This window comes from Schistocerca cancellata, chromosome 12 (assembly GCF_023864275.1).
Source record: "Schistocerca cancellata isolate TAMUIC-IGC-003103 chromosome 12, iqSchCanc2.1, whole genome shotgun sequence".
Lineage (NCBI taxonomy): Eukaryota > Metazoa > Arthropoda > Insecta > Orthoptera > Acrididae > Schistocerca > Schistocerca cancellata.
In genome coordinates this window covers 56,570,373-56,585,619 of record NC_064637.1, presented here as the reverse complement: position 1 = coordinate 56,585,619, position 15,247 = coordinate 56,570,373, and the positions used below count along the sequence as shown (strand labels likewise).

General features: G+C 41.1%; 1 protein-coding gene across 5 annotated transcripts in view; it reads left to right on the top strand.

Annotated features, from left to right (window-relative positions):
- Positions 1-15,247, top strand: part of LOC126109623 (lysine-specific demethylase 4B-like) — a 387,367-nt gene that overhangs the window by 93,089 nt on the left and 279,031 nt on the right. For 4 of the 5 annotated variants that reach the window (XM_049914665.1, XM_049914666.1, XM_049914667.1 and 1 more), the window contains one exon: positions 9,330-9,617. The exons of the other annotated variant lie outside the window; for it this stretch is intronic. In XM_049914665.1, coding sequence (XP_049770622.1) covers positions 9,330-9,617 — 288 coding nt within the window. The remainder of the gene's footprint in view (positions 1-9,329; positions 9,618-15,247) is intronic. 5 annotated transcript variants of the gene reach the window in all.

Genomic DNA, 15,247 nt, shown 5'->3' with positions numbered 1-15,247 from the left:
ACCACATTCACCAATCCAACATTTACCGAACGTGTCATGCTGGTAATCCCGAACCGTCTGACTGTATCAGGCAGTGGTGCCGTTGTCCTCTAAGTATCCTCGCTGGAGAATGGGAAGTGATGCATTCTTCCCTGTGAATGTGCTGAGTGTGGGAAGGTAATTCTCTCCCCTGACAGTCTGTCCTTCAAAAAAGGAGAATGAAGTCACTCCATATTTGCTCACTACACACCAGGTGTTTACCTCAGGGGAATCCTGCACATGCTCTCGAACTTCCAGGGTGTGTGTGGTTGCCCGGGTGACACAGTTGTGCATGTTCACATGACCACTAGTGTGGATTGTTGTTTCATCAGAAACCATGAACAGAATGTCAGGCTTCATGTGCACCGTTTCCAATATAATTTGTGGAGCACTCGCACGTACTTGCTTGTCCGCTTTTGTGAGCTGCTGCACAATCTGCAAGTGGTATGGCTTCATTCCTAAATCATTGTGCAAAATTCTAACTACTGACCTTTGAGAAATTCCAGACTCAAGAGAAAGTCTGCGCGAGGACGTAGGTGGGCTGGCTACAGTCGCTCCGTGGACAACGATGATCTGTTCTGTTCAGACAGATCTCTTTCTACCACTGTTTCCCTTGCAGCAGTCTTGAATGGACCCATCTTTACAAGCTTCTCATAGATCCTACCAATTGTCAGGCACAATGGTACATCCCGTACTGTCCAGGCCTTGAATTATTCCTCTTCAATCCCTGGGGACTGAAAGACTTCCATCCAGGCAGCAATATTCTTTCGTTCCCCAACAGAGTATCAGGACACCATGGTTTAATCTGCAGGGGGGAAAAAAAACAAAAAGACAAAAGAGAGAGCACCCACTTAATGTTAACATACTTTTGCCTCACTCTGTATGGTACTATTTCAAATAGACATACTGCTGCTCATTGTCTTAGTAACAAAGTTACAAGGAAGGCTATCATACTGGTTAATGTCTCCCTGCTATCTGAACATCATTTGCTTGATACACTTTTGTTTTGCTTCTTGGGACTGTCAAGATAAATTGGCCACCCTGCATGGGTTGAAAGCTTTAGGTTGATAACTGTATAACTGAGAGTAGTGTGAATAAAAACCTGGTGCTGAATGCAATGTGGGGGACACTGCAAGACGAAAGATGTCTCAACTGCACAGCATTAGCTTGACAATTGGCCGTTGGAAAATTACAAGTATTTCAATCATCGCCTGCAATTACTGTGAAGCTTTCAGGATCTGAATCTCACAGGTGTGGCATTCTACTGTTAAGACAACAGCTGGTTTTGTCTCGATTGGGACATTCAGCCTGCAGTTAGAACACGTAAGGAATGTAACCACTGTTATCTGGAATGGTCAATAATATGCAGTGCTGAAAGACACTTAAGTATAAAATAAGCACAGTTTAGCCACCCATGTTTGGTAGCTACAAGAGAGCCCCTTTATCTCACACTGCCCGATGACTTCACAAAACACTAACATATTCGTGTGCATTTTTTCTGTTTTCTGTTGTCGTCATCCTTCCTTTGTTTTTCTGCATGATTCCTCCTTGTTGTTATACTTTTACAACACTAAACAACAGTAACAGTTTGGGTAATGGAGTTCAGTGTAAGTACAAAATTGCTTTTTTTTTATTAAAATGAGAAAACGGAGAATCAGTAAAGAAAAGGAAATACAGCAGGGATAAACTGTATAACACAAATAGATGCCAATGACTGTAGGGCTCACTGAAATAATAACAAACATTCCAAAAGATGCATGAAGCTGTAAAGTTTCCCTATTTTGCTCTCCTGTCATCTCTATTCCCAGTCTCATCTGTTCTGTTTGTGCAACATGTAATTGTGTGCTTGATTCCTTATTCACCCAAATCACCCAAATTCCTGCTCTTTTAATTTTTTAATTTTTCTCTTTCTTCGGTGCAGGTTTCTTCTAAGATTTTAAGTTCTCTCTCTCTCTCTCTCTCTCTCTCTCTCTCTCTCTCTCTCTCTCTCTCTCTCTCTAAATATCAAGCCATGTCCATGCTGGGACTGGAAACATGTTTTTGTTGCAAACTTGTTTATTGCACTGTTTTTAACAAGTTTGAAACATCATTTCTCGTTAAAGGGATCTGTCCACATTGGAAGGAAACATTTCTTGCAGTGTGCTTGCATTGTCTGCATCTTTCTCATTAGTGTGTCTGGACCAATTGCTGCTCTATGTCTGGTGTCGAGAAAAGTATATTGATACGTGGCACTGCACTGTTAATCCTAAAAAAAAAAAAAAAAAATTAAACAAATGTAGAGAGAGAGATGTAGCTCTCATTCTTGGACTGTAATGTAACGTAGAAGTTCCAGGAATGACTTAAAATAGGCTGACTGTGGAAGAAAACACAAAGAAGTGAACTGTCAAAATGTTAGAAGAGAGATGCAAACTGTTCCATGAAAGCGAGCTTAGAATTTCTGGAACCAAGTGATAAATCTAGTACTATACTGAAACCTCCTATATATCTCGCCTGCAGTGATTGTGAAAACAAGATTGGACTTGTGATCTGTTGGGTGTTTTTCTTTTTTTTTTTTATGCAATTGATTAATGGTGGTGTTCTGAGTGTTCTGCTGAGTTGTTTTCATTTGTGCAAAATGCCCAGTATCTGAAGATGATGGCTGGGTCACTTGTCAAAATATTGTGCATAAATGGAATTGGTGACTCAGCAGAAAACTTGGGAGCACACCATTGAGATTAGACTAATTACTGCATGCATAGAGGTGTTTAAGCAATCATTCTTCCTGCATTCCACAAGAGCATGGAATAGGAAAAAAACCCTTAAGAACTGGTACAATGGAATGTACCATTTGCCATGCACTTCAGTGGTTGTTGTAGATGAAGCTTTCAGTAGCTTTACTGGAATGGTATCCTTGGATTCAAAATTCTGATAAATACTATAGAACCATGTATTTCAAAAACACACAGTTCAGGAAAGCGGTTCCATTTACGACCAAACCTGCATCCTGATGCAGCAACTGCTGGTGTTAAATACAGTAGTTGTTCTTTTCAAAAAGTCTTGTTTTAATTTACATTCTAGTTACTGGAACTTGTGACATTCCTTAGGCATTCGTCTGCCTCATATAAAGTAACATCAATTCCAAACATGTGGCTTCGTCCACTGCATTTCAGTATCGGGAAGCAATACAAGCAAACGCATATATCCATATGACCGAAACATATACAGACACTGGTGCTGTGCAGTGGTAAGATGCAGTAATGCTGGCAGGAAATGTTTCCTTTAATCTGGACCATCACTGCTCAGGCAGCTATTTCCACCTTTTGAAATGGGTTTGCAGCATGTTGCAAACAAGGGTCAGCTGTAGTTGCCAGAATCATTGTTTGAAATGTGTTACAAACATCAGTGTGGACGTGGCTTCACAGAGATGTATAGTACTATTACAAGGTATCAAATTGTATACTTGAATTTAGTCTTTGGTACAGTCTCCTTTCTTAAACTTCACTGAATTACCCGGGTACCAGTTGTGCAATATTGTCATCCTACTTAAGATTCCCCAATCCCACCACATGGCCCTTCCTGTTCTTTTTTCACTTTGTCTGTTGCCTATCGGGGGAACTTAACCTCAGGAAGTCCATTAATGTACAGGATGGTCCAAAAGTGTGGAAACCCTCTTCTAACCCAAAAGGAGGTGAATATACAGAATTTTAAAGTCTATTAGTATCAGATGGGGGGAGGGGGGGACCGTGAGGGGGAAAGGGGCCACCATTTTGGCAGCTACCACCTTGTATACAATCTCTGTTAGTCCATTATGGCCAGGGGACATCGGCTGGTACATACTTTTCAATTCAATAAACTTTACCAACAGCCGTACACTTTAAGATATTTTATTTTATTTCAAAAGTAATCAGTTTTGGCAATTAATTTTGCCATTTTCAGGCCCCATACGCTTCATCCAAATCAATGAGCTTATCGTGTAGTGCCATAAAACTGGTTATCGTGAATCCCAATCATTGTTCAGCTGGTTCATATGAAAACTTGACAGCAACTTTGAGTTGCTGTCACGCTATCATATGAACCAGGTGCACGACGATTGGGATTCACGATACCCAGTTTTATGGTGCTATATGATAAGCTCGCTGATTTGAAAAAAGTGCATGGGGTTGAAGATGGCAAAATGAATTGCCGAAACTGGTTGCTTTCAAAATAAAATATCTTAAAGTGTACGGCTGTTGGTAAAGTTTATTGAACTGAAAAGTTTGTATACAATTCGTTGTTTTCAAATGACAAGGGGGTCATGTGACATAACTTACAGGCAGAAATTTACATTGGAAAAAATTACAGTGCCTTTCTTTTGAGCTTAGGTTTATTAATTCTGCACTTAAGTCACATGTTCTAACAATACACATGCTGGAGATAACACACAAAGGCTACAGGATATGTTCAGTGGGTATCCTGGAGCGTTGTAAGATAACGGTTATCTGCGTCATTCATTCCTCGTAGACTTTATCTAACACGTGTACCAAAATTCTCATAATTGACATATAGCTGATCTCAGTTTGCTGCAAGATGCACAGAGTACAGGACTTCAGACCCATACTGAAAGATACCACTAAACTGTCTGATTTTGCTTTGTTTCTAGCTGTTTTCAATTGTCCAGTTCTCTATTCATGTGCAAAAGCCAGGTTCCCAAAACTTTGAGAAATTTAACCATTCCACTGTTGGTATGGATGCCTTCATTTGAAATCCTCTGTTCTAACAGGGATGCTTCTCTCTCTCTCTTTGTTCATGGGACTAGTAGATGTACTGATAATGGCTTCAAAAAGTTATCCCCCAACAGATAACATAGTGACATAGCTACCAGAGGGTCATCTGTGTCTACCCTTTAATGAGGGAATACTCAGCCATAAGGCTCAGTGTGGTGCAAAAATGTGAAGCAAGCAGGTAACCATGTTACAGACACACATTCATAATTCCTATAGCCAACTGAACAAGTTTGAAAGGGGTCAAATTGTCGCCGGCCTTCAGAGTGGCATTCAAAGAATTGTCACACACATTGGACGTGCTGCGTCAGTTGTGCAACGATGCTGGTATCAGTGGTCACGTGAACATTGTCTTAACTGTAGATGATGATCTGGATGTCCACACAGCACAGACATCCACCAGGATCGTCATATTGTAAGGGTAGCAGTGGCAGATAGTTCAGCTGTCACAGCACAGATAAGATGGCTTTTGAGCCCAGACATGTCAACACACACTGTTGCAAAAGCAGTTAATAGCAGTAGAACTGCAGGCATGCAAGCCCCTAGCCAGTCTTCCACTCGAGCCACACAATCGACCTGCACAGCTCGTATGCTGCCCTCGGAGAAAAACTTGGAAGATGGAATGGTGCGTCACAGTCTTCAGCAAGGAAAGCCTATTCTGTTTGTACGCAAGTGATGGCTGTTTGAGCACACAATGTAGACTTGGTGAGCACTGTCTCATAGAGTACATTCATCACACACACACTGGCACCATCTCAGGCCTTTATTGTGTGGTATGTGACCAGCTACAGCTCACGTTTACCTATGGTAAACGTGAGCTGTATAGGCACTTGCCGGTGCTCGATATGTGCAGAATGTTGTTGGACTCGTTTTTTTTGCTGTTGTATGATGTATTGTTCCAGAAGGATAATGCTTTCCCACACATGCCCACAAAACTTCACATTCTCTGCAAGATGTGGAGCAACTTCCCTGGCAGCCAGCATAATCTCTGGGTCTGTCCCCCAATTGAGGGGTATGATGGGTTGAGAAGTGACTTGTGTGACTTGTCAACCAACTCTTACAGAACCTGGCCAGCAGGTGTGACACAATGTCTCCCAGGATTTATTCACAATCTGTACGATAGAGTGGATGGTAGGGTCAGCACCTGAATTGCCACCCGTGGAGGCTATATCACATACTAACATGGGTGTTTCAGCTTGGGTCAATAACTGGTACCGTGGAACCGCTTGGGCTATTGTTCTGTAAATGTAAGCATTTTTGTACTAGTATGCACTGTTGCAACAATAACTCTTGAGTAAATTGGATCTCTCTAAAAGGGTGTACTATATGATTTTAAGTGTTTTTTTATTTTTAAAGTTTTATTATTCTGCAACGTTTATCCACATACTTCTCATAAAATTTTAATACAGGCGCTGAAGACTTTATTGTAGTGCACACTAAAGATCTTGTTGTAGTGCACCTACACCAACACATCATCACTGTTTATTTAATGTTATTCTCTATCTGTTTTGTATGTCACATCATACCCTTTCTATTTGAAAATAATGTGTTGCACTCAAGATGGCAGCTTTCAAAATGGTGGCCCAGTTAGTAACATAGCCTCGCAGATTTTGCCATGTCATACTACTTGACTTCAAATATCTGTTTTTGCTATCCTGTTTTTGTTTCAGAAGACTGTTCCACACTTACATTCATCCTGTTCACAGGGTGAACCAGAACTCCGCCAACATACTTTCAGAGGTTGTAGTATGAACAAAAAGAAGAGAAAAGTGTCTAGTAAATGTTGGCTTTAAAATGCATACCTTAAGAGCTGTTGGGCACTTCTTCAGTAGAAGAGGTCCACTACACAGTAGCAAAGATGAGTAAATGCTCATTGATCTTAACCCTTTTAGTGCCAAATACGATCTGATCGTGATCCAGATTTTCGGCGAATAATGCCAGTAACGATCTGATCGTGATGCCCTTCTCATTCATTTTTTCCGCGCTTGAAGGCAAAGTTGTTTGTATTTCCTAGCGAAGACACAGAAGGAAGGTCGAAGGCACAGCATATCGATCTTTTTGATTGTCAGTGTGATATTTTGAGTAAAATAAACTTCTCTGGTGGTGTTTATTTACCGAGTATTTTGCGGCAGCATGGCGTCGTCAAATAAGAAGTTGCGGTTTGATAAGAGTGATTTAGACAAAAATATGATAAGTAGTGGAGGTGAAGATGAATTTGCAGGATTTGCAGAAAGTGAATCGGATTATGAGATGTCCGGTGGAGAAGAGGACTCGTCGTTTTCTTCTTCAAGTGACGATTGTGCGTCAGCAAATGACGACGACCAAACACAACTGAATTGCAGTGCAAATACTTTTGTTGAAATAATGGATGAGGCATCAGATAATCCGCCCCCTCCAAGCTTTGTGTATACAGGAGTACCAGGCCCTAAACATATACCAGCAAACGCCACACCAATTGATTTTTTCAATTTGTTCTTCTCGCTGCAGCTTCTTACGATTATGGTGACTGAGACTAACAGATACGCTCACCAGGTGATTCAGTCAATGCATTTATCGCCAAATTCGAGAATCAAACAGTGGCAACCAACAACTGTAGCAGAAATGAGGGCTTTTATAGCAGTGATTTTGAATATGGGACTGATACAAAAACTGACTATTTTTAGTTATTGGTCAACTGATGCAAACCTGTTGACACTGTGGTTTTCGCAGATGTTGTCATGCAACAGCTTTCAGTTGTTGCTGCGGTTCTTACGTTTTGTAAACAATTTGAAACTTCACCCTCCTGGTCACCTATTATACGATCAAACAGCCAAATTTAAAGTGTTGGTGGATATTGCCAACGATGTTTTCCGTCGCTACTACACTCCACATCAGCAACTGAGTGTTGATGAAAGTCTTGTTGGGACAAAGGCGCACTCACAGCTAATCCAGTACCTTCCCAATAAACATCATCACAGATGGGGAGTCAAATTTTGGATGCTGTGTGATTCAGTAGTAAATTACTGCCTAAGGTTTTGTGCATACCGTGATGCAAAAAGTGATGATTATAAAAACGAAATAAAAGAGAAATGCCTGGGATATGTAGTCGTCATGAAACTACTAGCTCTTGGTAGCTACATGCAAAAAGGTTACCATGTGTTTTGCGATAACTTTTTTACATCTATTCCTCTGGCAGAAAAGCTGTGTTCAGTCGGCACTTATCTAACGGGAACAATTAGAAGAAACAGAAAATTCCTACCACGTGGTCTTCTGTCGAATTATGCTGTAGGTCAGCTAAAGTTTTTCAAGAAATCTTTTATACTTCTCTGTGGCTTCAGACAGAAGAAATCACAGAGAAATCCAGTCCTTGTGAGTAGGTAATCCTCTGCTACATCATCAGAAAAGACAATTCGCAATAGACAGTCGGTCAAGAAACCAGATGTTATTTTTGAATATAATAAGTATATGGGTGGCATTGACTCATCTGATATGATGGCGTACTGCTATTTAGATGAGAGGAGGAGTGTCAAAATGTGGAAGAAGGTAGTGTTCAGCATAATTGCCAGGATGTTGCTGAATGCATACGTTTTGTATAAGGAAAGCCTAAACCCCAGGGACAAACCACTGACACGGCTGAAGTTTAACAGCATAGTCATTTGCAAACTTTCTCAACAGTGGTTTTCAGGCAAGGACTGCAACCACAAGTGCAATAGATATAAATGTACCTGCTCCAACAGTACATGGTGTAGAGACTCTTCTGGAGAGAAAGGAACGCTACTGTAGTGTTTGTTCTACAAAGGATAAGAAGCATCGTTCACGAACAGTATGTGTTTGTTGCAAGAAAGGACTGCATCCTACATGTGTTGGTCAGCATGTGTGCAAGTAGTTGTCATAACTGCAACCTCACATTTGTCAGTGATTTATGACTGAAGAACTGAGAACACATTCAGAGCAAAACAATTTTTTTTTTGTAATGTTATGTTCTTTTTGATTTTTTCTTTAGTGAAATAAAAAATTTTGTATTCCTTTATGATGTTTTTGTTAAGGAAACTACAGAGATTCCATATATACCTGAAATTTTTGAGTATATCATCATTTGATGGGTCTCAGAGTAAACTGAAATCAAAGTTTTAATTTATTTCGATAAACCGCATCATGAAAATAATTTTTTTCTCTGAAAATATGTTCGTTGACAATGTGTATTGCACATATTACTGTAGCCAGCAGCATTCCCTAAATATAAAAAAAAATTACATTCCCTTATGCATTAGTTTAGATTTTATTGCAAGTATGGCAGAGGTCTGCATTTTACTGTAAAATCGCATAGCACTTTTAACATGATCTTTTGAGAAAACGTCTGGCACTAAAAGGGTTAAGGTATGCGTTTTTGCAGCCCATGTTTACTACACATTTTTTCCTTGTTTTAGCTCATCCTACAGCATCTCTGAAAAGTTTTCTGCGGAGTTGTGTTTCACCCTGTATATTAGTGGGACCCAAGTTAGTGTAACAGACATGATATCCTTTGTGGTACATAGATTTCTAGTTTAGGTATTGTGTTCACACTGACTTAACACTGCAATTTTGACCAAACAGGTAAATATTGGCAAGAACAACATGTTCATGTGCAATGTGGAGACTGGTGAAATCCGCCCTCTGGGCCAAACGGAGGACAGCTCCTCTGCGAGCCGGCAGGCCGGTTCGCTCTCCCACTTTGCTGCAACCGCTCGGCAGCCACAGCCACAGCAGCAGCAACAGAAACTCAGCTGGCACGCTGCCACACACGTACACACAGGGCCGCCCAGCCAGAAGGTGGTAAAGTTGCTGGGGGAGTTCATTCTGCCAAAGATCGACGTCGCAAAGCAGCCTGCTGACGCCAAAAAAGTAATGACATATTATTGCACTTACATACTGTGTGGCACTGGCGAGAGGCTAACTGTGTTGTTTTACACCGAGCTCTAAATAGTGTTTAACGTCCCACATCATCACGCAGGGTGGTTATAATTAAGCTTTTGCTACTCGAGCCGATGTAGACGGGGGAAACTATTTACTGTACGGGTGCTCAACTTTATAGAAATGACGTTCAGACTGTGCGCTGCAGGATTTGCGTCACTAGTAATATTAGTCTCACGACTTGCCGCCAGGTACCAGTATTGGTATGACGATGTAAGGTCGAAATGAGAGCATCGGGGTGCACTGCAGTTGCACAGGAGTCTGGACGAGATGGACAGGGCTTTACTTGTAAAGCTGTTTTATCACAACTACTGCAGTAGTGCATGAGAATTGGTTCATTAAAGTACCGGGTGATCAAAAAGTCAGTATAAATTCGAAAACTTAATAAACCACGGAATAGTGTAGATAGAGAGGTAAAAATTGACACATATGCTTGGAATGACATGGGGTTTTATTGGTAAAACACACCTCATATTGCTAAACGCGTGAAAGATCTCTTGCATCCATCGTTTGGTGGTGATCGTGTGCTCAGCCACCACTTTAGTCATACTTGGCCTCCCAGGTCCCCAGACGTCTGTCCGTATGATTATTGGCTTTGGGGTTACGTGAAGTCGCAAGTGTATCGTGATCGATTTACATCTTTAGGGGTGCTGAAAGACAACATCCGACGCCAATGCCTCACCATAACTCCAGACATGCTTTACAGCGCTGTTCACAACATTATTCCTCGACTACAGTTATTGTGGAGGAATGATGGTGGACATATTGAGCATTTCCTGTAAAGATCATCATCTTTGCTTTGTGTTACTTTGTTATGCCAATTATTGCTATTCTGATCAGATGACGCGCCCTCTGTTGGACATTTTTTGAACGTTTGTATTTTTTTAGTTCTAATAAATCCCCATGTCATTCCAAGCATGTGTGTCAATTTGTACCTCTCTATCTGCATTATTCCGTAATTTATTCAGTTTTCAAATTTGTACTGACTTTTTGATCGCCCGGTGTATGAAGAGGTACTCTTTCTGCAGCAGGATTGAAAGTCGGCAGTTGGGAATGCTTTTGGGAGAAGTTGGCAGCCAGTTGTGCCACAATTATTGAGAATGCTGGATGCAATGTGCAATTGACGAGCAGTGCACAGCTGAACATTCCACGATCCACCATTTGAAAAGTGCTACAAACAATTGTGAAATAGTATCCTTAAAACCCTCTCACGTAGAAACTAAAATGTGCTTCATTCGAGGCTTTATTTGTTATTTCTGTGCCACATGTCCTCAAAGACGTTTTCCACGAAATCTCATTGTCGTAAGATTGCTCATTTTAATTAGAGCCCTCTGAAGTAGCGAAAGTTTAATTGTAACCACCCTGTATTATTGCAGTTACATGGTGTGTTGTTTCACGCTGAAATCTACATAATATTTAACATCCTAGATAATATCTTCTTTGAACAACTGGTTTTGTGACCTTTTTTGGAGGAAGGAGGGGGAGGGGGGGGGGGGGCGATGGAAAGAGGATTATCGTATATTGTGATTTAAAGGGTGCACCACATTGTGTGTACATGGTGATTCATAAGTACTTCCAGGGTTTCAGAAGCCGACTGTGCGAAAACAAAAAGACATACAGAAATATATGTACATCAGTGGATAGAGATTCTTTCAAAGTCCTTAACTCACATGGCTGGTGTTCAGTATGGACATCATTTGTGAGGTGACAAACTTCAGTAGCTGAACTCTTGCCATACATGTCGAGGCCGATATCGACGATCGTGTTTATTACACTTTCTTGCAAATATTTCAGATTAAGTTGCAATGGTGTCAGGAACACCTAAACTTTGACATAACCCCATAACAAGAAATCAGACGGTTTTATGTAATGTAACCATGTGGACCACTGAAGAAGAGAAGAATTGCAATGGGAAGCTTGTGTAATCCAATGCCGAGGCACAGTCAGTCATTGATATAATCGTGAACATGTGAAAGAACGTGTGGTGGAGCACCACCGTGTTACAAAGTGGAGTCTCCACTGTCTTGTTGTGATATTGGCATAGGTTTTCCTGGTGCACAAAAGTGATTGCAGTTTTCTCTGCAAAGAAAAATGGCCTGTAGACTTTGGAGGATGACATGGCACAAAAGCCATTAACTTCTACATCTACATCTACATCCATACTCCGCAAGCCACCTGACGGTGTGTGGCGGAGGGTACCTTGAGTACCTCTATCGGTTCTCCCTTCTATTCCAGTCTCTTATTCGACATAAAAGTTTTCTCTTATTGTTCGTGGAAAGGAGGATTGTCGGTATGCTTCTGTGTGGGCTCTAATCTCTCTGATTTTATCCTCATGGTCTCTTTGCGAAATATACTTAGGAGGGAGCAATATACTGCTTGACTCTTCGGTGAAGGTATGTTCTCGAAACTTTAACGAAAGCCCGTACCAAGCTACTGAGCGTCTCTCCTGCAGAGTCTTCCACTGGAGTTTATCTGTCATCTCCGTAATGCTTTCGCGATTACTAAATGATCCTGTAACAAAGCGCGCTGCTCTCCGTTGGATCTTCTCTATCTCTTCTATCAACCCTATCTGGTACGGATCCCACACTGCTGAGCAGTATTAAAGCAGTGGGTGAACAAGCGTACTGTAACCTACTTCCTTTGTTTTCAGATTGCATTTCCTTAGGATTCTTCCAATGAATCTCAGTCTGGCATCTGCTTTACCAACGATTAACTTTATGTGATCATTCCATTTTAAATCACACCTAATGCGTACTCCCAGATCATTTATGGAATTAACTGCTTCCAGTTGCTGACCTGCTATATTGTAGCTAAATGATACGGGATCTTTCTTTCTATGTATTTGCAGCACATTACACTTGTCTACATTGAGATTAAATTGCCATTCCCTGCACCATGCGTCAATTTGCTGCAGATCCTCCTGCATTTCAGTACAATTTTCGATTGTTACAACCTCTCGATATACCACAGCATCATCCACAAAAAGCCTCAGTGAACTTCCAATGTCATCCACAAAGTCATTTATGTATATTGTGAATAGCAACGGTCCTACGACACTCCCCTGCGGCACACCTGAAATCACTCTTACTTTGGAAGACTTATCTCCATTGAGAATGACATGCTGCGTTCTGTTATCTAGGAACTCTTCAATCCAATCACACAATTGGTCTTATAGTCCATATGCTCTTACTTTGTTCATTAAATGACTGTGGGGAACTGTATCGAATGCCTTGCGGAAGTCAAGAAATACGGTATCTACCTGGTAACCCGTGTCTATGGCCCTCTGAGTCTCGTTGACGAATAGCGCGAACTGGGTTTCACATGACCGTCTCTTTCGAAGCCCGTGCTGATTCCTAGAGAGTAGATTTCTAGTCTCCAGAAAAGTCATTATACTCTAATATAATACGTGTTCCAAAATTCTACAACTGATCGACGTTAGAGATATAGGTCTATAGTTCTGCACATCTGTTCGACGTCCCTTCTTGAAAACGGGGATGACCTGTGCTCTTTTCCAATCCTTTGGAACGCTACACTCTTCTAGAGACCTGCGATACACCGCTGCAAGAAGGGGGGCAAGTTCCTTTGCGTACTCTGGTGTCAAATCGAACTGGTATCCCATCAGGTCCAGCGGCCTTTCCTCTTTTGAGCGATTTTAATTGTTTCTCTATCCCTCTGTCGTTTATTTCGATATCTAACTTTAAGTGAATCGCGAATTTGTTATAGAATTTCATGTGAATGTTGCATTTCCAAACAAGCACATTATAACAGTCCACCTTTCCACACACAAAATGTGGTTTTGTGACTGAAAACTAACTTCTGTGAGAAACCACCTTCCTCCAGTAGCAGCTGCAAGTCATAATCAAAGTCAGAATGAACCTCATTGTCCCGAGTAGTCAGTGCGGGTAACATCTGAATCTGGAACAGTTCTGCACGCAAATGTTGCGGTACCTACAGTTCCCTGCTTGCACGTATCGTCATTTCTTTGGGCTCCTGGCAAATTATTCTTGTCCGCATACAGGGTAAAATACAGGGAGCGAAAGGCTATTTACAAGTTGTACAGAAAGCAGATGGCAGTTATGAGTCGAGGGGTATGAAAGGGAAGCAGTGGTTGGGAAGGGAGTGAGACAGGGTTGTAGCCTCTCCCCGATGTTGTTCAATCTGCAAGCAATAAAGGAAACAAAAGAAAAGTTTGGAGTACGTATTAAAATCCATGGAAAAGAAATAAAAACTTTGAGGTTCGTCAATGGCATTGCAATTCTGTCAGAGACAGCAAAGGACTTGGAAGAGCAGTTGAATGGAAGGGACAGTGTCTTGAAAGGAGGATATAAGATGAACATCAACAAAAGCACAACAAAGATAATGGAATGTAGTCGAATTAAGTCGGGTGATGCTGCGGGAATTAGATTAGGAAATGAGACACTTAAAGTAGTGAAGGAGTATTGCTATTTGGGCAGTAAAATAACTGATGATGGTCGAAGTAGAGAGGATATAAAATATAGATTGGCAATGGCAAGGAAAGCGTTTCTGAAGAAGAAAAATTTGTTAACATTGAGTATATATTTAAGTGTCAGGAAGTTGTTTCTGAAAGTATTTGTATGGAGTGTAGCCATGTATGGAATGAAACATGGACGATAAATAGTTTGGACAAGAAGAGAATAGAAGCTTTCGAAATGTGGTGCTACAGAAGAATGCGGAAGATTAGATGGGTAGGTCACATAACTAATGAGGAGGTATTGAATAGAATTGGGGAGAAGAGGAGCGTGTGGCACAACTTGACTAGAAGAAGGGATCGGTTGGTAGGACATGTTCCGAGACATCGAGGGATCACCAATTTAGTATTGGAGGATAGTGTGGAGGGTAAAAATCGTAGAGGGAGACGAAGAGATGAATACATTAAGCAGATTCAGAAGGATGTCGGCTGCAGTAGGTACTGGTAGATGAAGCAACTTGCACACGATAGAGTAGCATGGAGAGCTGCATCAAACCAGTCTCAGGACTGAAGACCACAACAACAACATCCCACTTTCTCTGTTGAAGGTCTTAGCTGGTCTGTTTTCCGCACACCACATAAACGGCCACTCTCACGGAATGTGTTGTACTGACAGTGGATTGTTTTGTCTCTTGCAGCTTTTACCTTGCATTTGATAAGACATAGTCACTGGAATGGCACAATTGACTCTCCATCAGAAATTAGAGGACACAAAACAGACACACCACTCCCATAATATGCTGCATTCTGACATGCCTGGCTCCTAGGGGTGTAGTCTGAAACTACACCATGATCTGTAATATAAATTGAAACTTGGAGAGATGATCTATCTGCTGATTTGTGTGTGTTTTCTGTCAGTCATTTTCTGAAACTATGGAGGTATTTATGAATAAGCCTTTACACCATTCAGAAACACTGCACATGCAGAAGTGAACTGTTCTTATAATACTGCTTTACCTTAGACAAAAGTGTATAGAGTTATTACAAATCATCAGATTGTTCCATGCTGCTGTATTTTCACCAAAACTGAGCATAAATGTGGCGTATCTCCTCCTCAAGGAGAACAGTTTAA